This window comes from Gigantopelta aegis, chromosome 11, assembly GCF_016097555.1.
Source record: "Gigantopelta aegis isolate Gae_Host chromosome 11, Gae_host_genome, whole genome shotgun sequence".
Taxonomy (NCBI): domain Eukaryota; kingdom Metazoa; phylum Mollusca; class Gastropoda; order Neomphalida; family Peltospiridae; genus Gigantopelta; species Gigantopelta aegis.
Genome location: NC_054709.1, coordinates 4,851,821 through 4,877,478, shown reverse-complemented (window position 1 = coordinate 4,877,478; position 25,658 = coordinate 4,851,821). Strand labels below are relative to the sequence as shown.

The 25,658-nt window shown below is 38.6% G+C and overlaps 1 protein-coding gene across 1 annotated transcript in view; it reads left to right on the top strand.

Annotated features, from left to right (window-relative positions):
• The window catches only part of LOC121385425 (sonic hedgehog protein A-like), a 51,941-nt gene that overhangs the window by 12,847 nt on the left and 13,436 nt on the right, over positions 1-25,658 (top strand). Inside the window, exon 2 of the mRNA XM_041516101.1 lies at positions 20,699-20,960. Coding sequence (XP_041372035.1) covers positions 20,699-20,960 — 262 coding nt within the window. The remainder of the gene's footprint in view (positions 1-20,698; positions 20,961-25,658) is intronic.

The window sequence follows — 25,658 nt, the reverse complement described above, 5'->3', positions numbered from 1 at the left end:
CGTGCAGAAAATGACGTCATTAACACGCCTTCTCATGCTCATAATGAATCACGATTTGTAACACACGATTGCCAGTCATTCTTCTTTTAGTGCTTGTGTCAATTCTTTCAGATTCTGGACCAAAGGGAACCGATGAATTGGCATGTAACTTTATAATGACTAAAGTTAAAATTCACGTAAAAACATATTAATACGTTGTAAACCTATATCAACTCAACATATTGTGTTTGAAAAACATATCAGTGTACAAACAAATCTTTGTAGCTTATCATCAAATTACATAGGTAATGTTTGGTTGTTTTTTTGTTGTTGTTTTGAAGATAAGTGATGGAACAGCCGATGTAAAACACGCGCAGTTGTACCTTTAGTCTCTGTGTCCCGCATTATGGATTAATTAGAGATACTGGAGATGAAGCGGCATACCTTGGCTGTTGCACACAGGGCTCGAACTTAACCACGGCACCGACGGCAATTGCCGTCGTTAAAATATAAATTGCTGTAGGTAGAGACCATCACCGATGGCAGTTTTCTGCCATCGGTAAATCTCCTCAACAATGGCAAAATATATACACCTGGTGTACATTCATTGTCTGCCAATATTTAACATTTTCACATTTGAAATATGTCTACATAGAGCAAAAAGCCTTTCAGTCATGTTTATTTGTCACTTTTTTTAAAATTGCCATAGGCAGGCTCACAATAACCGTCGGTCGGACGTTTCACCCATGGCAATTCTTTAAAAAATTGCCGTTGGAGACAAATTCTTAAGTTCGATCCCTATGCACTTCATGTTTGGATTTACCATAGTTTGACACCCAATAGTCGATGATTTTTTCGTGCTGGGGTGTCATTAAACATCCATCCATCCATCCATTCATCCATCCATTCATTCACTCGCTCGCTCGTTCATTTGTTCATTCATTTATTCGTTGTTCTTTCGTTCATTTGTTCATGTTTTCATTCATTCATTCATACCTTGGCTGTTCTAGCATTTTGGCTTCACCCCTGTATTAAAATGATATTTAATCTATGTAATTTGATGGTTATTTGGTAAGAATTGTTTTTGTATTTACACATATCGTCCGTGGACCTGTTTCGATGAGGGTCTTGTTTCGGTGGGTGCGTCAGTTTTGCGCAACAGCACGTGCATTTGAATATTTATAACGTCGTTGACTTTTGCGTGGGGAAGTAAACAAATGTCTGTCATATTCACAGAAATGTTCGTAAAAGTAAAGTTAAAACGAGGAAAGAAAGCAAGATTGAACTTTACCCACTCATAAACACAGCACATTTCTTCATACATTTTTTTTCCTGTGATTTTCAAACACTGTAATGTGAAAGAAAACTTAATTTTAAAAACTATTTCTGTCTGTTCTCGGCTGTACTGGCATCTGGTTATTGAAGTCACATGATTGTCTCGGCGTGTGCTTGTAAAACTCAAATACTTTCCAAAAATATATGGTCGTTATATGTTTTAACATAAACATCTTTCCGGATATTAAAACTCAGAATGCAGCTTATATTTTTAACCAAACAATTTTACCATTACAAGCCATTCATTTACTCAACTTATAAAAGGATTGCAAGACATCGTAATTGTTATATTGGTTTTCTTAAAATGTTATTTGTTAACATTGGTTCTCGAGGGCTCAATTAGTAATTTGCCATATTTAACATATTTTTAATAACTTATTATAAGTAGATGTTTTGTTGAGCAACATACATGTTTTGATAAAACACTGTGTTCGAACGTTTTTGCTGTAAAACTATACAACTAAATGTATAACTCACCGAAACAGGTTACGTGGTTAACAATATTTACTGCTGATGCATGCTACAGTTTTTGACGTACGTGCGGTAAACTTAGCAGTCAGTTTAGTGCTCGTTTGAAGCGTAGAAATATTAATAAAAAGGTAGGTATTTGAATAACAACTGTCTGTTTGTAAATATTGATATGATTTAGAACCGAATGCTTATGTTCACCGAAACTGGTTCACCCATGATAATTTGTGTGCAGGGGAAACCCCGTGCTCCAAATCAATTTTCCTTTTTTAAATGTATTTTCTGGAGATCATGACCTGGCCCTACTAAGACCTCCGCTCACCACAGTCTAGACTCACTTGCACTATTTTCTACACATGCGCCAATTTAGTTGATCCTCACGCAAACTGAATTTGAACTGTCGTCAAGAAATCGGCCCTCCATTTCGCATTAACGAAAATCTGCTCAAAAACAAATCTATTTGAACTGATTGCTATTTCTCGTGGAACTGTTTCTGACGTGATGAATCGAGTTTATCTGAGTTACAGTTCAAGGTTTAAGTCTCTCATACTTGAAGCACCAAGGTGACACGGGGCCGAAGTGACACAGACGTTATATTGGTGTTTACTTCTGTAATAGTTTATTTTCCAGGCTTGACAAATTATTCTCAATCTGCCGACAATTAGTCGTCAAGCGTTCACAAATCGCAGACTTCTGTAACATGATTTATTTGTGAGCACGAGACTAGCTCCGACTAATCAGATAAGAAACCAGTATTAAGTTATGGCATTGACAGTCGGGACAAATAAGTCCGACTTACATAAATGGACTTACTTTTTTTTTTACGTATATCTAATGTTAATTTAAAATAAATAAATAATATCCATGTATAATTGCTTTCCGTAAATTGTGTTAACATTAGAACGTCCAGATTTGTAACTATTTATGGGGATTTTGAATGATCATTATGTAGTAGACATTTATCACTTTTACCCAGATATCATTTTGACCACTGGCATGTTTCCAGTTATATATAATGCCTATATCAGGTAGGTAGGAATGAACGAATGAATGAACGAATGAATGAATGAACGAATGGATGTTAAACGACACTCCAGCACGAACAGTACATCGCCTAATGGGTGTCAAACAAAGGTAAATGCGTAGATATAAAGATTCTTTTTAAATTATTCTTTGATTCAGCTTTTATACATTATTTATATAATATACATGTAATACTTATGATCATCATCGTCATCATCATCATCATCATCATTGTTTCATCGTAGGCACGATTCGTAATCATAATTATCATCATCATTATCAATATCATCATCATCGCCATCATCATCATCATCATCACCATGGTCATCATCATCATTATCACCATCATCATCGTCATCATCACCATGGTCATCATCATCATTATCACCATCATCATCATTTCATCGTAGTCACGATTCGTAATCATAATTATCATCATCAATACCATCATCATCATCATCATCATCATCAACTTCATTAGTTTATAATAGTGTCCCTTTTGGGGGGAATATATTCTGACGTAAAGAAATGTTTTGACGTGCATGTAAAAGGTAAAGGTGGTGTCCAACCTTTATAGAAACTCAATCCAGAATCTTTTCTGGGAAAAATATGTTCTGTTTTTAGAAATGCATCTTAGTAAATATCCATGGATGGGACGTAGCCCAGTGGTCAAACTATCGCTTGACGCGCGGTTGCTCCAGGACCAAATTAATTAATTAATTGAAACAAAACAAAACAAACCCGAAATAAGAACAAATATCAAAACCAAACCCAAACCAAACCTAGCAAAAACGAAAGCAAAAGCTAAAACAAAGTAAAAGGCAAAAGCAAAGCAAATCGAAACAAAACAAAACAAACGCTATTTCAAGCACGAAACTGAGGTTATAAACAGAAATACCATACCATTTTCTAAACGGACCAAGTACCTTTAAAGGCATATTGTCACAGACCACTGACCTATTTAATGGTCTAACACAGTATTGCCTGAACAAAAATAATTTGATTTGTCCCTAAATGTACTTTATTCAACCACCTTCATAACACCATACTCCCATTTATTAATGATATTTTGTGAAAATTATTTAATTATGGCAATGGTCCATAATTCAAAAACTAAAATTGCCGAGAGGAATGAAATGTATTTCACTCCATCATGGTTCAGTTAAGATGATGCGATAGCTAGATTTGGTTTCCAACAATTAAAGTCATTTTTATTTATTATCAAGTTTTAGAGAAATAAGGTTCTTAAATCTGTGACAGTATGCCTTTAAACATTTTTTTTTTTACTTTCAATAACACATTTTAATATGTCAACAAAACAAACTGCTCTACTCCTGCTCGTCTGGGCTATAACCTCAACACGTTCTTTGGTAGTAAAACATATTTGCCAAGGTGGTATTGCCAAGAAGCCCACGTGACGAGACTGTTGCTTTTAGGGTCTCACACCGTAGTTTGTGGGCTTGAATTTCACATCAAGTTTCGGATTGTTTGTGGAGAGCATAAGCGGCGTTTTACTAACCACTTGACTGTAATATCTCGGCCCAGCACATGCAATCAATAGGTTAATGCACTGAGTGACCCCCCAAGCGAGACACCGATAAGGTATGTTGTGTAGAGCCCTTGTGAAAAGCAAAAATCATCTTGGGAAGCGTTGTGAAGGGAAAATTATGCATACCTTTATTGTGCAGATATTAAAGGTCAGTTCACATTAAAATGATGTACCCCATAGTTAAAAATATGTTTGTTTTGTTTAACGTCACCACTAGAGCATATTGGTTTATTAGTCATAGGTTATTGGATGCCAAACATTTGGTCATTTTGACATATAGTCTTAGAGAGGAAACCCGCTACATTTTTCCTAATGCAGCAAGGAGTCTTTTATATGCATTTTCCCCACAGACAGGAAAGCACATACCACGGCCTTTGACCAGTTGTGGTGCACTGGTTGTAACGAGAGAAAAAAAAAAAAAAATCAGTTCAATGGATTCACCGATATAGTTTGATCCTGCGACGCAAGCACCACAGGCGAGTGAGTGCTCAACCGACTGAGCTAAATGTCGCCTGAGGTATGAGATCGGTGATGTTAACTGTGTTTTTCATTAGTTTTCAAACAATATGTTGAATGTTATTCTTTTATCTCGCTCGGGGGCGGGACGTAGCCCAGTGGTAAAGCGTTCGCTTGATGCGCGGTCGGTCGTCCTAGCCAAAGCACCACGACTGGCATATCAAAGGACGTGGTGTGTGCTATGCTGTCTGTCGGATGGTGCATATAAAATATCCCTTTCTACTAATGGAAAAAAAAATATAGCGGGTTTCGTCTCTAAGACTATATGTAAACAAATATACCTAATAGCTGATGATTAATAAATGCGCACAAGTGGTGTTGTTTAACTAAACAAACGTCTTCTTATCTCGAAAGATCATTTTGGCAAAGTCGTCATTGCCTTCTATGAATCGCTATCAGATGCCGCGTTTTAGGAGGACTGCCACTCCCAGGATATATTTTACAAGTAATTGCGTCCTCCTTGAATCGCATATAGGAGGGCCGCCACTCCCGTGATATCCTTTGCAAGCCATTGCGTCCTTGAGTCACAGGTAGGAGGCCTGCTGTTCCCAATACTGTTGTAATAACACATATGTGTACACGAGAGTCATTTCCGGACACGTTCTAAGCCGCTGCAATGGTCAGAACGTCCTTCAGGAAAATGGACAGTGTTTGTATGAAAAGTTAACTTTGTTTTGTATACCAAGACCGCTATGCCACATTGATTAATTAATCGTCGGCTATTTGATGTCAGACATAAATTATTGTTTGGTAATTATGACACTTTAATCGTCAGAGGAAACTCGCTACATTTGTAAGCAGCAAATTATTTCTTGTGTGTACTTTGCCATAGACATATCCATGGCAGTACATGCCACGACATTTGATATATCAATTAATGACACTGGTTGTGGAGTAGAAAAACAATAGGTTCGCCGAGGAGGTTCGATCCTAAGAACCAAGTACCTCAGGCGAACGCTCTACCGACTGAGCTAACTTCCGGCCCCGTGTTTGTAAGTAGCCGCTTTTGTAGTTCCTTTGTGGCTTTCCTTTGTGAAATGTCAGAATTAAGCAAACACCTCCAGAATTATATTTAGAATCGCCAATGTAACACATAACAATGTATATATACTAAACTGTGTCGTCGAGGTTTCGGTGACGCTAACGTCGTTGTAGCAAGTAATCAGCGTGGCCGTTACGTCATCGTCGTAGGAAATTGCCAATTGCATGCTATTGGAAATTGCGTAATCGTCGTCAAACATTATCGACCGACTGTCAACAAGTGTTGCGTCACAGTCTCTCGATTTATTTTGAGCGGATTTCTTTCTGTCTTTCTTTCGTTTGTTTTCTGCCATAATCGGCTTGCTGTGAACGACCTTTATTCTGGGTGCAAATTACTACGTACAGTTCCTCACAACCGTACCGCTCGCAATTAGTGCCAGCACAAGGGTTTGGCGTATACCCGCCGCATTGTTACTGTAGGTATATATACCCACAGCATTGTTAGCACAGGGTAAACAGCGTTTGTGTTTGGGTAGAATTTAAATAATAGTATGCTGGGCCGAGACTCAACATTAAGACCAGGGCCGAGTCCAGCCAGGCCGAGCAGGATTAAAAAAAGAAACTTCCGCTAGACTGGTTTATGCGCTTCATAATTAAAACAAATGACAATGTCACGAACGAGCATAAGCATTAAATTCCAGGATATTTTTATAACCACTTCATAGGTATATGAATATAATCTACAAATGTATTTTTTAGTATGTATAAATAAATTATGTTCCATAATATTGAATTTTTTACCATACGCTAATAATATTATATATTACTTTTTTTCTATTTTCGTGAACATTTCATAGGTATATAGTCGCATTACAAAGCATGTCTTCTTATTTCGATCTTACCTAACGAAATAACATAACGATAGAGCAGAATTATTCAGGTTTCACTCTTTATATTGCCAAATTGGTCTATTGCTACTTTTTTGTACAAAGTGGCTACAACTTTTCTGTCTGTGGGAAAGTACATGTACAAGGTCCCTTGCTCCTAATGGAACAAATGTAGCGGGTTTCCTCTGTTGCCTATGTTTGGCATCCAATAGCCGATGATTAATTAATCTATGCACTGTAATGTTATCGTAAAACAAAACAAACTTTAGCTTTCCTGTTTTTCAAAGCTGAAAATAAATCTATCAAACTGTTATTTTTAAATTACATAATGAAATAACATGACGGTAGAGCAGAATTGTTCAGTGCCCACCATGTATACTGACATATTCGTTTGCTATCTTTTTGTACAAAGTGGCTACAACATTCAATATTAGGCTAATAGATTGTGCTTTAAATTAGCCACTTTTGACAAATGTTTCAAAGAAATACATCTGTGAACATTGGCTAAAACATATATATATATATATATATATATATATATATATATATATATATATATATATATATATATATATATATATATATATAGTACATCAAAGGTCAAAACACTTTTCGGCAGTTGGCCACGGTAACTGGTTTGAAAACAACCAACAGTTGAACTGCGCTAGGAGGTACGTGTCTGGCTTCGAACAGGTTAATGAAATTTCGTTTTGAATTCTCGGTATTCCAACTGTTTTGACGAGCCCGCAGTTATCTCCGTTCCACGAAACAAGAGGATGCGTACACCTTACTAAAATAATCGACATTTTTGTTTCTACCTTCGTTTGAAGAGCTGCTGTCAAGTTCCGGTATTGTCACGTCAAACAAAGCGACGCAGGACGCGCTGTTACCAGTTTCCGTGGCCCAGTTTGGCGCGGAAACAAACACGTCAATTTGATGGGGTAAAATTGATGCTGACGAGAGAATCGCATATGTACTCGAGTCTGAAGAAACAATTAGCAGTCCATATTGTAAATGCCAGGGGAACGATGGCTTTTTTTTTCGTATTGTTTACCGACGCTATCGAAAAGTGGGCTTGTCAAACCGCCAACCTGTTTTTTCCCCCCTCGTAGAAACGAAGACGTCATTTCTTTCCAACAAAGAGTTTCTTTGATGGGTTGTTCAAATCGGAAGCTATACAAAAGATGGGTTTATAAATATTAACGTATGGGATTTTGATGTTTTATTTCTCTATTTGCCTACCTTTACCGAAGTGCGTTAGGTCTTATTTTGCTACGTGTTCAAACTGTTATTGTGACGTGTTGTTTCAGTAAATCGCTAGAAGAAATATTGTAAAACGGCTTTTGTTGAACGTATTTATCTATTAAGATTTAAACACTTTCCGATGTTTTTTATTCCGAGTATCGGAAATCTGTAGACGGTAGAGTAGTTATCTTTCTTAACAAACCCATTGTATATATTGCTGTAGTGTACGCTGGAATTTTCAAAATGTAAAATATACTATACATGTTTACTGTTATTCATTAGGATAGTCCCAGCGAAACGTTACCTTTAATGTCTGTTCAGTATCTATTTTGTCTGAGTACGCATGGTAAAATATAAACAATACTGAAATTCCACGGGATTATTCGTGCTAACCACGGCAACGGCATTGTTATTAGTACTACTTTTGCTTCTGGTATTATATTACTACTATTGCTACCAGTACCACCATCCCAACTAATATTGTTTAGGTTATTACTACTCTACTATTACAATTACTGCTGCTGCCGCTCCCCCCCCCCCCCTTCTATCTGTGTGTGTGTGTGTGTGTGTGTGTGTGCGCGCGCGCGCTCGCGCGTGTATTATATAAAACACTACCACCAACAGTTTAGTAGTTTAATAACATGTTTCGGCATTTTAGCCTTTTTCAAATTAATATATGTGCGTGTGTGTGCGCGTGTGTGCAGCGTTTTGTCTTTACAAATTATTTCAATCTTTAAAACTTTCCTCTTAAAAGTGAGAGCTTTATTTGTTTAAATGGTCCAAAAGACAGACTACTAGTTCATGTTCAAGTCTGGCCTATTTTCAGCATAGCATTCGACCACATCCATATTTACCGTCGTAACTAGTGACCTACAACTGGTATATCAAAAAACCGTGATAGTGATATGCTGTCCTCGCTGTGGGGGAAAAAGAAAGAAAGAAATGTTTTTATTTAGCGACGCACTCAACACATTTTATTTACGGTTATATGACGTCAGACATATGGTTAAGGACCACACAGATTTTGAGAGGAAACCCGCTGTCGCCATTACATGGGCTGCTCTTCCGATTGGCAGCAAGGGATCTTTTATTTGCGCTTCCCACAGGCAGGATAGCACAAACCATGGCCTTTGTTGAACCAGTTATGGATCACTGGTCGGTGCAAGTGGTTTACACCTACCCATTGAGCCTTGCGGAGCACTCACTCAGGGTTTGGAGTCGGTATCTGGATTAAAAATCCCATGCCTCGACTGGGTTCCGAACCCAGTACCTACCAGCCTGTAGACCGATGGCCTGCCACGACGCCACCGAGGCCGGTCGCTGTGGGGGAAATGCTCAAAGAAGATCATTTGTCCGTTGGTACTAATGACTAAATATAACTGGTATCCTCTGAAGCTCGGAAATATCTAAACTATAATAGTAAATACTGGACAGTCTGATTAACATGTATCTAAAATAAAACATTGTCTTGTTTAACGACACAACTAGAGCACAAGGATTTAATAATCGTCGGCTATTTGATGTGAACTCTTTAATAAGTTTGACGTGTGGTCTTCAGAGCAGACACGCTATACATGTTTTATTTCCTATTAGTAGCAAGAAATCTTTTATATTCAATTCCCCCACAGACAGGACCTAACATAACACGACTTTTGATACACCAGCCGTCTGGCTATGCCTAAGAAAGAAAGAATGAATGAATGAATGAATGAATGAATGAATGAATGAATGAATGAATGAATGAATGAATGAATGAATGAACGGACGGACGGACGGACGGACGGACGGACGGACGGGCGAATGAATAAATGTGGAACGACATTCCAGCACGTAAAAGTACATCGGCTATTGGGTGTCAAACCAAGGTAAAAAAAAAAGAAAGAAATGTTTTATTTAACGACGCACTCAACACATTTTATTTACTGTTATATGGCGTCAGACATATGGTTAAGGACCACACAGATTTTGAGAGGAAACCCGCTGTCGCCACTACATGGGCTACTCTTCCGATTAGCAGCAAGGGATCTTTTATTTGCGCTTCCCACAGGCAGGATAGCACAAACCATGGCCTTTGTTGAACCAGTTATGGATCACTGGTCGGTGCAAGTGGTTTACACCTACCCATTGAGCCTTACGGAGCACTCACTCAGGGTTTGGAGTCGGTATCTGGATTAAAAATCCCATGCTTCGACTGAGATCCGAACCCAGTACCTACCAGCCTGTAGACCGATGGCCTGCCACGACGCCACCGAGGCCGGTCGCTGTGGGGGAAATGCTCAAAGAAGATCATTTGTCCGTTGGTACTAATGACTAAATATAACTGGTATCCTCTGAAGCTCGGAAATATCTAAACTATAATAGTAAATACTGGACAGTCTGATTAACATGTATCTAAAATAAAACATTGTCTTGTTTAACGACACAACTAGAGCACACGGATTTAATAATCGTCGGCTATTTGATGTGAACTCTTTAATAAGTTTGACGTGTGGTCTTCAGAGTAGACACGCTATACATGTTTTATTTCCTATTAGTAGCAAGAAATCTTTTATATTCAATTCCCCCACAGACAGGACCTAACATAACACGACTTTTGATACACCAGCCGTCTGGCTATGCCTAAGAAAGAAAGAATGAATGAATGAATGAATGAAGAATGAATGAATGAATGAATGAATGAATGAATGAATGAATGAATGAATGAATGAATGAATGAACGAACGAACGGACGGACGGACGGACGGACGGGCGAATGAATAAATGTGGAACGACATTCCAGCACGTAAAAGTACATCGGCTATTGGGTGTCAAATCAAGGTAAAAAAAAAAGAAAGAAATGTTTTATTTAACGACGCACTCAACACATTTTATTTACTGTTATATGGCGTCAGACATATGGTTAAGGACCACACAGATTTTGAGAGGAAACCCGCTGTCGCCACTACATGGGCTACTCTTCCGATTAGCAGCAAGGGATCTTTTATTTGCGCTTCCCACAGGCAGGATAGCACAAACCATGGCCTTTGTTGAACCAGTTATGGATCACTGGTCGGTGCAAGTGGTTTACACCTACCCATTGAGCCTTGCGGAGCACTCACTCAGGGTTTGGAGTCGGTATCTGGATTAAAAATCCCATGCCTCGACTGGGTTCCGAACCCAGTACCTACCAGCCTGTAGACCGATGGCCTGCCACGACGCCACCGAGGCCGGTCGCTGTGGGGGAAATGCTCAAAGAAGATCATTTGTCCGTTGGTACTAATGACTAAATATAACTGGTATCCTCTGAAGCTCGGAAATATCTAAACTATAATAGTAAATACTGGACAGTCTGATTAACATGTATCTAAAATAAAACATTGTCTTGTTTAACGACACAACTAGAGCACAAGGATTTAATAATCGTCGGCTATTTGATGTGAACTCTTTAATAAGTTTGACGTGTGGTCTTCAGAGTAGACACGCTATACATGTTTTATTTCCTATTAGTAGCAAGAAATCTTTTATATTCAATTCCCCCACAGACAGGACCTAACATAACACGACTTTTGATACACCAGCCGTCTGGCTATGCCTAAGAAAGAAAGAATGAATGAATGAATGAATGAATGAATGAATGAAGAATGAATGAATGAATGAATGAATGAATGAATGAATGAATGAATGAACGAACGGACGGACGGACGGACGGACGGACGGACGGGCGAATGAATAAATGTGGAACGACATTCCAGCACGTAAAAGTACATCGGCTATTGGGTGTCAAACCAAGGTAAAAAAAAAAGAAAGAAATGTTTTATTTAACGACGCACTCAACACATTTTATTTACTGTTATATGGCGTCAGACATATGGTTAAGGACCACACAGATTTTGAGAGGAAATCCGCTGTCGCCACTACATGGGCTACTCTTCCGATTAGCAGCAAGGGATCTTTTATTTGCGCTTCCCACAGGCAGGATAGCACAAACCATGGCCTTTGTTGAACCAGTTATGGATCACTGGTCGGTGCAAGTGGTTTACACCTACCCATTGAGCCTTGCGGAGCACTCACTCAGGGTTTGGAGTCGGTATCTGGATTAAAAATCCCATGCTTCGACTGGGATCCGAACCCAGTACCTACCAGCCTGTAGACCGATGGCCTGCCATGACGCCACCGAGGCCGGTCAAACCAAGGTAAATGCATTAATGAATTAGGCTATGGTTAGAAAACCAAATCAGAGTATGGATCCACCGACGGGTTTAGATCCTACAACCCAAGCATCTGGGGCGAACATGTATCAAAGAAAGAAAGAAATGTTTTATTTAACGACGCACTCAACACATTTTATTTACGGTTATATGGCGTCAGACATATGGTTAAGGACCACACAGAGTTTGAGAGGAAAGCGCTGTCGCCACTAACATGGGCTACTCTTTCCGATTAGCAGCAAGGGATCTTTTATTTGCGCTTCCCACAGGCAGGATAGCACAAACCATGGCCTTTGTTGAACCAGTTATGGATCACTGGTCGGTGCAAGTGGTTTACACCTACCCATTGAGCCTTGCGGAGCACTCACTCAGGGTTTGGAGTCGGTATCTGGATTGAAAATCCCATGCCTCGACTGGGATCCAAACCCAGTACCTACCAGCCTGTTGACCGATGGCCTAACCACGACGCCACCGAGGCCAGTAAAGCTATGGTTCGGAAACCAAATCAGAGTATGGATCCACCGATGGGTTTAGATCCTACAACCCAAGCATCTCGGCGAACATGTATCACAATCACGGATAATTTTCGTTCAGCACCGAGCCAATCTGGACAAATCCGTGTAGCTATAGTTTAGAATTCATGCCAGGGACTTTGAAAGCGGATCACTTGCGGTGATAATATTTTGAGTAAACAGACGACAATGCATTATCAGTTTGTGTCCACACTGTGTGTGAGGATCTGTGTGTTTTAATTACTATGCACTTCAAACTGTGGACAAACGCGCCGTAATGGACAGTGTTTGGAGAACGGAGCGATCAAAATGTGAGCGATACGAGAGGGAATCCTTTTACACCGTCCGACAGCACAGTTCTCCTCTTTTCCTAGTTGAGCAGTTTTAAGAAAAGTTTGTTTTGTTTAAAGGCACCACTAGAGCACATTGATTTATTACTCATCGGCTATTGGGTGTCAAACATTTGGTAATTTTGACATAAAGTCTTAGAGAGGAAACCGGTTACATTTTTCCATTAGTAACAAGGGATCTTTTATATGCACCATCCCACAGACAGCACAGCACATACCACGACCTTTGATATACCAGTCGCGGTGCACTGGCTGGAACGAGAAATAGCCCAATTGGCCCAATGACGGGGATCGATCCCAGACCGCTTTACCACTGGGCTACGTACCGCCAGTGACTCGCGAGATAACCGTGCCGACACAAACATCTTCAGTGATATTAGCCTGTTCCAAACTCTAGAGCTAGCCTCTCGTGTGTGTGTGTGTGTGTGTGTGTGTGTGTGTGTGTGTGTGTGTGTGTGTGTGTGTGCGCGGGTAGAAGAAACGTGCTTGGGTAGCCTATGTGCCGAGGAATGTCTCTTTAGATCAGAGCCGTGCTCCGATAGTGCTATTTAAATAGTGGCCATTCCGTCGAGTCCTTTTAACTGTGATTAACTCCAGCAGAAATACGGATTCCCTTTCAAATGGCCGAGATTAGCGGATTGGTGTTGGAAGGCTTTCGGAACACCACCACTGACGTGTTGCAGCCAGTGTCAGTTCATATTATCATCAGCTGGTTTCTGGGAAGGAAGGAAATGTTTTATTTAACGACGCACTCAACACATTTTATTTACGGTTATGTGGCGTCGGATGGTTTCTGGGGGCACGGTTTGTAGCTCTTCTCGGATGCGACGAGTCGCAGGATCGGTGACGTTAATGGGTTCCCAACAACGGTCCTACATGCCCAAGCTCAGTAGTAAATTTAAAACGCTCGTATGGTGTGCGGGTGGTCCCTCCCTGTCGGTAGACCCACTAGGCTATTTCTCGTTCCAGCCAGGTATATAAAAGATCCCCCTTGCTACTAATGAAAGATGTATCGGGTTTTCTCTCTAAGGCTATATTTCAAAAAGGAAACCCGCTACACTTTTTCAGTCGCAGCAAGGGGTATTTTATATGCACCATACCACAGACAGGACAGCACATACCACGGCCTTTGATATAACAGTCGTGGTACACTGGATAGAACGAGAAAGATTCTAATGGGCTCACCGACGAGGATCGATCCTAGGCCGACCGCACATCAATTGAGAGCTTTACCACTGAACTACGTTCCACCCTTTATTAGTAATACGTGCTTAGAACTTTCAGTGGGTGTTTTATATCTACATGGGTACACCTATCCCATTGGAGTTTAACACAAAACAAGAACATGTGTACTAGCGATTATGGATTGATAAAATTTTTTTTTTTTAAAAGGCGAGGGTCAAATGTCAAAGAAAACATAGAGCTTGTTTGTTGGCTTTGCGCTTTGCGTCGTCCTCAATTATTGGCCAGCCCACTTGGTGTCGCCGGTTTACGAAAGGAGAGTGAAAGCATTCGAGAGACGTCAATTGGGGTGGGGTCAGTATCAGTAGAGAGGAAAAGGGGGGTGTAGTAGTGTTTGTGGGTGTACGTGGAGTTTAGAGCTAATGAATTGGGTGAGTAGTATTTCTTCTTCTTCTTCTTTTTGTTATTCGTTTTTTTCGGGTGGTTGGGGGAGGAGGCAAAAAAAGTCAGTAAAAATAATAGACACTTAAAGAAAATACTCTTCTTAACTGTTTCAGGAGCTTTAGGCATACGCAGAATTCATCTGCCCCCCCCCCCCCCCCCCCCCCCCCCCCCCCCCCCCACCCCCACCCACCCCAAAAAATAAAATAAAAATAAAAATAATAATAATTAATAATAATAATAATAATAATAATAAAAAAAAAATAATAATAAAAAAATAAAAAAATAATAAAAAAATAATAATAGTAATACAAATAGCTACGGTCCTGCTTCTTTACTTTTAGGGCGGAACGTAGCCCAGTCGTATTGCTTGCTTGATGGTATACGTTTCTGGGCAGTTGTTTTTATCCTTTGAATAATATGTGTTAAAACAGGCATGCCCAACACCTAGTCCCCTCCCCACTACCGTTCTGAGATGACTGCAATTTATGCATTTCAACACATTTACAAAGTTAAAGTTTGTTTTGTTTAACGACACCACTAGAACACATTGATTTATTAATCATCGGCTATTGGACGTCAAACATTTGATAATTTTGACCTGTAGTCTTAGAGAAAAAAAAAAACCCGTTACATTTTTCCATTATTAGCAAGGGATCTTTTATATGCACCATCCTAAAGACAGGATAACACATACCACGGCCTTTTGATATACCAGTCGTGGACACTGGCTGGAACGAGAAATAGCTATGTGGGCCCACCGACGGGGATCAGTCCCAAACCGACCGCGCATCGAGCGAACGCTTTACCACTGGGATCGATCCCCGTCGGTGGGCTACTCTTTTCAATTAGCAGCAAGGGCTCTTTTATATGCGCCATCCCATAGACAGGATAGTACATACCACGGCCTATGTCACACCAGTTGTGAAGCACTGGCTGGAACAAGAAATAGCCCAAATGGGCCCACCGACGAGAATCGATCCTAGGTCGCGATCTTGTGTAGGGATATAGTATTGAATACGCTTATTGGAGATTCTAATCGCAGTGCATGTTACGGCTTTTACTGCACACTGTTAAACATTGTATATATTAAATATATTGCTTACGAGTAGATCAACACATATTATCGTCTTTTTTTAAATTTTATTATTTATTTATTTTTTGGCTGTGTAAAAAGAACATAATTATACTGGTGAGATACTTTACGTTTAAACAATGGATCTTTTTTATGTACTTTCCTTCAGACATGACAGCACACACCATGACTTTTGCTTGAACAATTGTGGGGCACTGGCAATGACAGCATCACTGTTGGTGATGCCGAGTGGAAGCCCATTCATTTCTGTGTGAAATCGACGTTTTTCCTTATGCCCTTTTCCCCGTCCATTTTAACGAGCGGATAAACCTCCTACGCGGTGACACGTCATATGCGACATGTGTCCAGTCTGGTGAAGCGTCGGGCGACATGTTTTCGATAACAGCTAGTTGTCGGAACTCGGTCTTGAATAACCATGCTGGCTTAGTAGGCCGTACCAAAGAAAACGATTTTCCTTTATAAATAGTTAAATGTATATTCGCTACACTTTGAAGTTTGGTAGCGGCGCCTGACGGCGTCATTTCGGCTTTGATCCGCGTACACGTTTAGTGTTATTTTGCCCAGTCAACGTCTTAATGTGTACAATATGTCTTCTTATGTTTTTGTTCGCTCACTCGGACTAATATCGGCTACCCCGTTAGTCGGATTACTGACACAATACGACCCACAATAAGTCGTGTAATTTTTACTGACCGAGTTCAAACTTTTAAACCGGATTCTGTATTTAAATGCAATTTGTCACAGGAGTAAATAATTGGGAAATCCCCGAAGGAAATATTAGGGTACGTGTCATATATTCATTTTAGTCCTACCGCCTCTCTGATTGCGGTGAGAAATTCGCGTTCTAGACAAACTCACTATTGTGTAGGTAGTCCAGACATTAGATAAGTTTTTGGAACAAGACAGAACTATTTTTTTTTATGACGGAATAAAGGAAGTAGTTTTTAATAGTTTTGAGAATACATACGCAGGCACGCTTACAGGCGAACACACACAGAACGAAATGGAGAAACGTGCAGACGAATAAAGAGAAACACGGGAGAGAAGGTAGCATACAAAGACAGACAAAAAGACAAAAACAGATATAAAGAGAGAGAGAGAGAGAGAGAGAGAGAGAGAGAGAGAGAGAGAGAGAGAGAGAGAGAGAGAGAGAGAGAGAGAGAGACAGACAGACAGACAGACAGAGAGAGGGAGAGACAGATGCAAATAACAGACGGACAGACAGACAGACAGACAGAGAGACAAGATATAAGACAGGTAGAGAAAGAGACAGAGAGATACAGTGCTACCTAAACAAAACTATATTGCATAGTTAAATGCGAAGCTAAGGGCAACGCACCTTCCGGAATTTTAATAAAAATCCGGAATCAATTCCAAATATCCGGATTTGTTTTTCTTTACTATTCAATTTTACTATTCAGTAAAATAAAAATCGTATTAAAAAAAAACCGCCATGAAATGGTCTATTTATATACTTGTTCAGGTTCAACTTGTTTACAGAAAATGTACTTATTAACCATAGACTTTTCAAAATAAATATTAATACAAATTAACTTTATTTAGTAATTAAATTAGTAATTATTTAATAATACTGCTGTGAAAACGTGCATGACAAAGCGATCGTCCAAAAAACTTCAAAATCATGTACAAAACATGAATCGAACTCGAAATAAAACTTGAAGTTAAACTCAACGACAGGACACTGTGTCGCAACTATTTAGCTTTGAACTCAACCGTGTTTACATATTTTACCGCCATTGCACTTCATATTCATTTTTAATCTGTATATTTGTTTAAAGCACATTTTTTATTTTTTCAAATATGATCAGATGCATTGGAAATCATCAAACTAAAAAACATAATGAATGAATGAATGAATGAATGAATGAATGAATTAATGTTTAACGTTTAACGACACCCCAGCACGAAAAATACATCGGCTATTAGGTGTCAAACAAATAAAGTGATGATCAACATCAGTATAAAAATTCACGATTTTATCTCGAGGAAAACAAGGGGATTTGTGCTGTATTGGCCATTCTCAAAGAGAATTTAACACCCATGCACTACGGTGAGGTTACAGCAAGCGCAGGGGAAAAACATAATGAAATCAGACGTACCTAAATAACTAGATCGTAATACTTTACAAGAGCGATAACTGAATCATGAACTTGTTCACGAAAATATAAATATGATTTTCTATATTTTCACTGTAACTAAAATAAGTTAAAATATGATTTTCACCGAATATAACTTTCCTGGTTTCTGTACGTCTATATATACCATAGCTATGTGCATTATATATAATACGTTTGGATATTCACTTCTTGTGCGTAATACGCAACATTTACTGCGCCGCTTATTTGCTACCATCCAACAGATAACAAAACACTCATCCATAATTAACCTTAACTTGTCTTACATTAATTGCATTTTTGTCACAGTTAAACTATTTGCACGCACAATACGTGTTGCTCGGAGTCCAACTTCCGTTCCGCTGCAACGCTAAGCAGTAGACTGGTACTAGAACAATAAATGTTTGTATATTTTCTAAGCGATACTGCACAAGTCGTTCCATATTTGTTTACGCCAAGGCGCTTCGTTGGACCATTTTTAACTACTTTTCTATTGGCTTTTAACTAGGCTGTGTTTCATTAACACTCTCCATCGCGGCCCCCCAAAGACATCAATAGAAACATGCAGAACTATTCCTGTGATCTCGAATTCCTTGTGGGTGAAAGTATAAACAGTCGTTATAAATATTTGAGTAAATATATATCTTCATTTTGTCTGTGGTATGTCATTGTTTGTTTTGAGGAAGGCAGTCATTACATAATATTATGTGTATCTGTATGTAGCAGCTGGTTGTAGTAATATTATATATATATATATATATATATATATATATATATATATATACGTATATATATATATATATATATATATATATATACACAGTATATATATATATATATATAGTTTATTGCATTAAGTATTGCAAAACATAAACACATATCGACATTGAACACAATGATAATAAATAAAGAACACACATACTTTTATATAGTATTAAATAAATAAATAAATAAATAAATATATAAAATGAATCAATGAATAAAAACAACAAGGGGCGCTATTCGGTTTTAATTGTAAAACTACATTTATAACATTAAAAGTCACATTGGTTTATTCATCATCGACTGTTAGATGACACACATATGGTAATTTTGACATATTATCTTAGAGAAGAAACCCCTACTAATGGAAACATGTTGCAGGTTTCCTCTCTAATACTATATGTTAAAATTACCAAATGTTTGACATCCAATAGGCGATGATGAGTAAATCAATGTGCTCTAGTGGTGTCCTTAAACAAAACATTTTTTTTTTTTTTCGTGTGCTCTGCTTCATGGTTCGGTACTAAAACGTGTGCGATGCGGGGTCTGTTTACCCAGACTAAAGAGTCAACAAGGTGGAGGTAACTCTGGAAATTTACTGCTGTTTCATTGATATATGTGTCTAGTCGCGATTGAGATTAAATCTAATCCCATCTAAGCCTTTGGATTTATTTCAAGCTGCCTAGCTTTGTTCGTGCAACAGAGCTTAATCTCGTATTTACCAACGTGCGACGCAAATCACCATCAACGTTAAACGAACAAAAGATCACCCTTGAAATCTTAAGATAGGGCGGGAAAAAATCATTCAGCAGTTTGGCAAATTTGACAGGTTTTGGGGGAAAAGTTGTCAGCGTTTGATATACTCATCATGGTATGGCTAATTAAAAATGAATTTAGATGCAGTAATAATGGCGTTATCGACTCGATATATTCAGCAATAGTGATCGTAGATCTATTTCTTATATCTGTTTATCATCTAGGATGGCAGGCAAATGTTCATTAACGAACTAAAAATATATATATACATATCTTGGAACCGGCTTTGGTGATTGAGTGGTTAAGCCATCGGACTTATAGCTGGTATGTACTGGGTTCGCATCCCGGTATCGGCTCCCACCCAGAACGAGTTTAACGACTATAAGTGTATAAGGCCTCTACACTTGAATGTCTCACTAACCACTAGCAACTAACTCTGGACAGACAGCCCAGATAGTTGAGGTGTGTGTACAGGACAGCGTGCTTGACACTTAATTAGATTTAAGCACAAACATAAATATTAATGGAATTAATAAAATATCTTGAAGGTTTTCCTTATATGCTCGTCCGAAAATACATTTCATTTATAATATATATAGGTGCTTATAACTGTTATAACATATGCTAATGGTATATTCATAAACGTCTTGTATGTTATGCTAGTCTCAGACTACCAACTGCCAGCACACAGTTGGCCAACGTTCTGTTCTCACAACTTCTACGACTGTCAAGTTGCTAGTCTGAGTACTCTTACAACTCGATTTTTGTCGTATTTCCCCTTAGTTGTTAACCGGAGCGCACCCGTTCGTAAGTCGGGAGTTGGGGAAATTACAACGCAACCGTCGAGTTGGCAAACTTCGTCGTGACAGTTGACAATCTGAATTTAGCAGTATGGATTTTATTATACATTTTTAAAACCTTATATTGTTTTTGTTATATTACAACAGAGTATATTAAAGGCGCAGACACTAGTTCTAGTGAAAAAAAAAGAAAAGAAATGTTTTATTTAACGACGCACTCAACACATTTTATTTACGGTTATATGGCGTCAGACATATGGTTAAGGATCACACAGAGTTTGATAGGAAACCCGCTGTCGCCAATACATGGGCTACTCTTTCCGATTAGCAGCACGGGATCTTTATATGCACCATCCCATGAAGTGGCGACAGCGGGTTTCTTCCCTCATTATCTGTGTGGTCTTTAACCATATGTCTGACGCCACATGTGATAAAATGTGTTGAGCGCGTTGTTAAATAAAACATTTCCTTCCAACAAATTGTTTCTATTACAGCGATGCAAGGACAAACTGAACATGCTGGCAGTGTCCGTGTCCAATCAGTGGCCGGGGGTGAAGCTGAGGGTGGTGGAGGCGTGGGACGAGGACGGCACCCACTCCAAGGACTCCTTGCACTACGAGGGCCGCGCCGTCGACATCACGACGTCGGACAAAGACAGCAGCAAGTACGGCATGCTGGCGCGCCTGGCCGTCGAGGCCGGGTTCGATTGGGTCTACTACGAGTCGCGGAATCACATCCACTGTTCCGTCAAGTCAGGTGAGAAGCGGTTCACGTCTGCTAGGCTAGCATGACGGAAATCTAATTATTGCTAATTGTCTGGGCATAGCGCAGGCAAGTCGGAGCAGTGTTGGGGGAGAGGTTGGGGGAGGGGGGGGGGGGACACACTAGCCCTCCAATAATTCTGAATTAAAAATATTATTGGTAATAAATCTTAAGGCAGAGATGAATTTTACTTGAAGAATGGCAGGGAATTGCATTTCAGGACATCTTGGGAGAAATTTACGATGCCTGTTTTTTCTCAAATGCATGTGTTTAAGCATTGTAAAATTATGTATGTAGTTACACGCCAGTAAGACACAATCAGGCTTTGTAAATTCGGCCCCTAGTTTTAAATTTTTTACGGAGGAGCATACCCAACTAAACCCCTAGAAACTTTGCTTTGCGCCTTAGATCTCAGTAACCCACAAGTGTTTACTTGCTTCCACCGTGCTTTTAGTATTAGCAATAATTAAATTTCTTAATGCTATTCTCAAACTACCAACTGCCAGCACAAATTTGGTCAACTTTCTGCTTTCACAACTTCCACGATTTTCGTCGTATAACCCAGTAGTTGTTAATCTGAGCGCACCCGTCGTAAGTCGGAAAATGGGGAAATTACAACGCATCCGTCGTGTTGGCCAAATTCGTCATGACAGTTTACAGTCTGAGATTAGCATTACATTCATAACAATTTATGTAATCCCAGCCGTTTGGGTTCATTTCTCAATGAACACAAAAATAACGTCAGGGAACGTCATATCTCATGACGTCACTTTATATGGGTAATTTCTCTTATTGATCGTTAATGTTTAGAAGCAAAAAAATAATTCAAAATAATTTGCCGATTCACACAGTTTGCGGATGATTTTTTTTTTCATACGCCGATCATACACGACATATAACTCAAGAATTGACATAGTTAACACTACATATAGCTCAGGAATTAGTTTATTTATCTCTACATACAGCTCAAGAATTGACATATTTAACTCTACATATAGCTAACAAATTGACATATTTAATTCTACATATAGCTAAAAAATTGACATATTTAACTCTACATACAGCTCAAAAGAAGAAGAAGGAAATGTTTTATTTAACGACGCACTCAACACATTTTATTTACGGTTATATGGCGTCAGACATGGTTAAGGACCACACAGATATTGAGAGAGGAAACCCCTGTCGCCACTTCATGGGCTACTCTTTTCGATAAGCAGCAAGGGATCTTTTATATGTACCATCCCACAGACAGGGTAGCACATACCACGGCCTTTGATATACCAGTCGTATACCGGGGATCGATCCCACGCCGGCCGCGCATCAAGCGAGTGCTGTACCACTGGGCTACGTCCCGTCCTATATATATATATATATATATATTTATATAGCTAAAAAAATTACATATTTAATTCTACATATAGCTTAAGAATTGATATATATATATATATATATATATATATAAAATCATTTAACAATGTGCATTAGGTTACGGTATGTGCAGTTCACAACTGGAAACAAATATCACTGCATACACAATTTTGGATACATTTAATAATAAAAGCATGACTACTCACATTTTGTTTTCAAATAATACACATCAATTGACGTTTTGTACAAGATACTGATATAATCAAATGTTTAAATATTTAAAAACTAATTATTTAATTATAAATATATCATTATAATTAAATATGTGATGCAGTATTCAAGTTTAAGCATTAGAACGAACAGAAACATGCCGAATATCAAGTCATTAATTAATGAATGTCGCAGACCACAATTTCATCCCGTGAAAATGGCCACTAAGTTTGGTTAATCTACAAACACACCTCTATAAAGTTACAAATAAACTAAAATAAGTCTTGAGTTTCATTCTTCTGAAACTTGGCTAGAGTTCATCTCCATAACCGTTATTTCTCAGAGGTACGTGCGTTTTTACAAGAATGGAACGTGCATTTTGCGGTATATTGCTAATCTCAAACTACCAACTGTCAGCACAAAATTGGCCAACTTTCTGCAGTCAAGACTGCTATGACTGTTCAGTTGCTAGTCTGAGCGCTCTTACAACTTGATTCTCGTCGTATAACCCATTAGTTGTTAATCTGAGCGCACACGTCGTAAGTCGGGAGTTGGTGGACATTACAACGCAACTGTCGAGTTGGCCAACTTCATCGTGGCAGTTGGTAGTCGGAGCCTAGCATTACAAACACCACGATTTAATAACAGTGTAAGTAATGTCGGATTTAATTTATCAAAAACGGATCTTAAAGGAAACATGACACGAGACCATATTATAGCTCATTTTAAAAGAAAAATGATATAAAAATAATATACAAATAACTTTATAACAATAAAATACGTGTAGTTAAGTTAAAATTAAGAAATTACGCTAATCAGTATCAAAGTACGATTTATGCATATTTCTTCGTGAGCGTTCGGAAAAAAAGGGAAGTGACGTCAGAGCCGCTGTACTCTTCCATTGTTGTTAACTGTTTATATATGGAGTAAGGGGCTTACGATCTTTTCAGTCCAACAGTGCCGTACTGCGCGGCCTTTGGGTGTAAAAATAAACAGTTTAAACGATCGGGATTGTCTTTTTATGGTTTTCCAAAGGATTGTATCCGAAGAAAGACGCGTGTATTTTATCGCAAAAGAAAAGATTGGACACCAACACCGCATAGTACTTTGGTGTCAGCCTAATTACAGCCCGGAGCCCGAACGTTACCCGGAGACAAAAACAGTACTCGGTTGCGAATGCCGAGGTGTACATTGTACATATTTGGCACAAAGATACACCTCAGCATGATGTATTTATATATGTTAAAACAAAAATGTAGAATTTTGTATTTATTTATTTTTTTGGAAAAAAAAAGATTTTTCATGTTAGGGCTGTAGGCCTACATAACAAAATCTGTATTCACCGTCCGAAGAAGGAAACGTCAATAAGTAATTAAATATGGCATATACAAACATGGGATTTGGCATGAGGATACATCTCAGTACGATGTATTTAAATATGTTTTTTAAAAAAACGTGTAGAAAAACAATAATAATTTTAAATAATGTTTTTAATCTTCGGGCGGAATACGTCACAAAAACGTTCGTCATCGCCCGAAGCCCCAAAGCAACACGAAGTTCAATACAAAAAAACCCACTACTGTCGGTGTCGAAATAACTATTATGTTTCATCCACGGGCTGACTTGAGAATCGGAGTGTTGTTTTAGTTAATTGGTCCTTTCTTTCCGTGGCCTGCACATGTGATTCCTGATTGGCAGGTGTATATTGCAGGGTATCGACCAGGTAAGTGATTACCACGGTCTAGACATACGTACAAAATACGTGCCAGTTTTTTTAAGATCACAGGGTATTGTGGCGTAACCTGTCGCGACTATAGTACAATGTTAATAGACATTATCAGCCGCCCTGCTTCATTACTGTAAATAATGCTGTAAACCCTTGATTAAGTAGACTTTCCCATCTAAAATTACAAAACTTACCAATTACGTAGTACCAAAGAAAAGAAAATTATCACTTGGGTATCGTGAGTGGTCGTTTTTACTCTAACGCACCCTACCAATAGGCCTAATAATATGCTACTTTTTTATGAGAGAAAAATACTATAACCCCATTTCGTTCTATTGATGCAAATAGAAATATATTTAGTTTAAAAGTTGATTATACTCTCAAGTCATTTATGTTGTTTTTACAAGCCAGGTTAATGAAAGTGAAGCGCCTTGTCGTAAATTAGAGCGTTTGTTTACACTGTGCATACAGATTTCATTATGTACAGCCCGAACATAAAAAATGCGACATTTTCTTTTTAAAAAACACCCAAAAATGTTTGTCCTACATTTATATTTTTTACATATTTAAATACATCATATCGAGGTGTATCTTTATGCTAAATATGAACAGTATACACCTCGGCATTAGCATCCGAGTTTTGGTTTTGTCTCCGGGTTGCTTTCGGGCTCCGGGCTGTAAATTGGTCGACCGGTCTGGTCTGGCACCATCAGTTTCTCCACCCTCCGACTCGCTATCCGTTTTTTTCTTCAGTATCACTGTTGTAAGTAAATGTGTGTCTTTCTTCATTTACTAACAGCTCATATTGATACGGCAAAACGTTTTGCGAACGAACACTCATTGTTTTGGTAAGCTGTGCAAGTCTTAGATTCTTTATGAGTGGTACGGACTAATGCTTTTAAGTGTAAGGCTTCAGATCAAGCGACGCGTCTCTGACGTCACGGACCTCGTGATTGCCCTGCTCATTAAAGATCGGCAATTTCCGCTAAGAGCTCGTATCTGGGGTTCTTTTATGGAGATATTTTAAGTAATTAATTTTTTATAATTTTTTTTTTTAGGTGATTCAATTTATAATTAATTGTACATGGTTGGTGCCAAATATGGTTTACGTGACATGTTTCCTTTAAGAGTGAAAAATATGCGGTAGTGTTTAAAAAAACCCCTGTCACTTTAATATTCTAAACAAGAACATATAAGTAATTTTTAACACAGTTTCACACCCAATAGCAGATGCCTTGTTCGTGCTGGGGTGTCGTTAAAGGAACAGACCCTAATTTGTTTTTAACACTAAGGCATATTTTTCACCTAGACCCTAGTTTCAACTCGTAAAAATGGACATTCAGTTTGGCTAATTTACAAACCTGTAACAAATTCGAATACATTAGAGC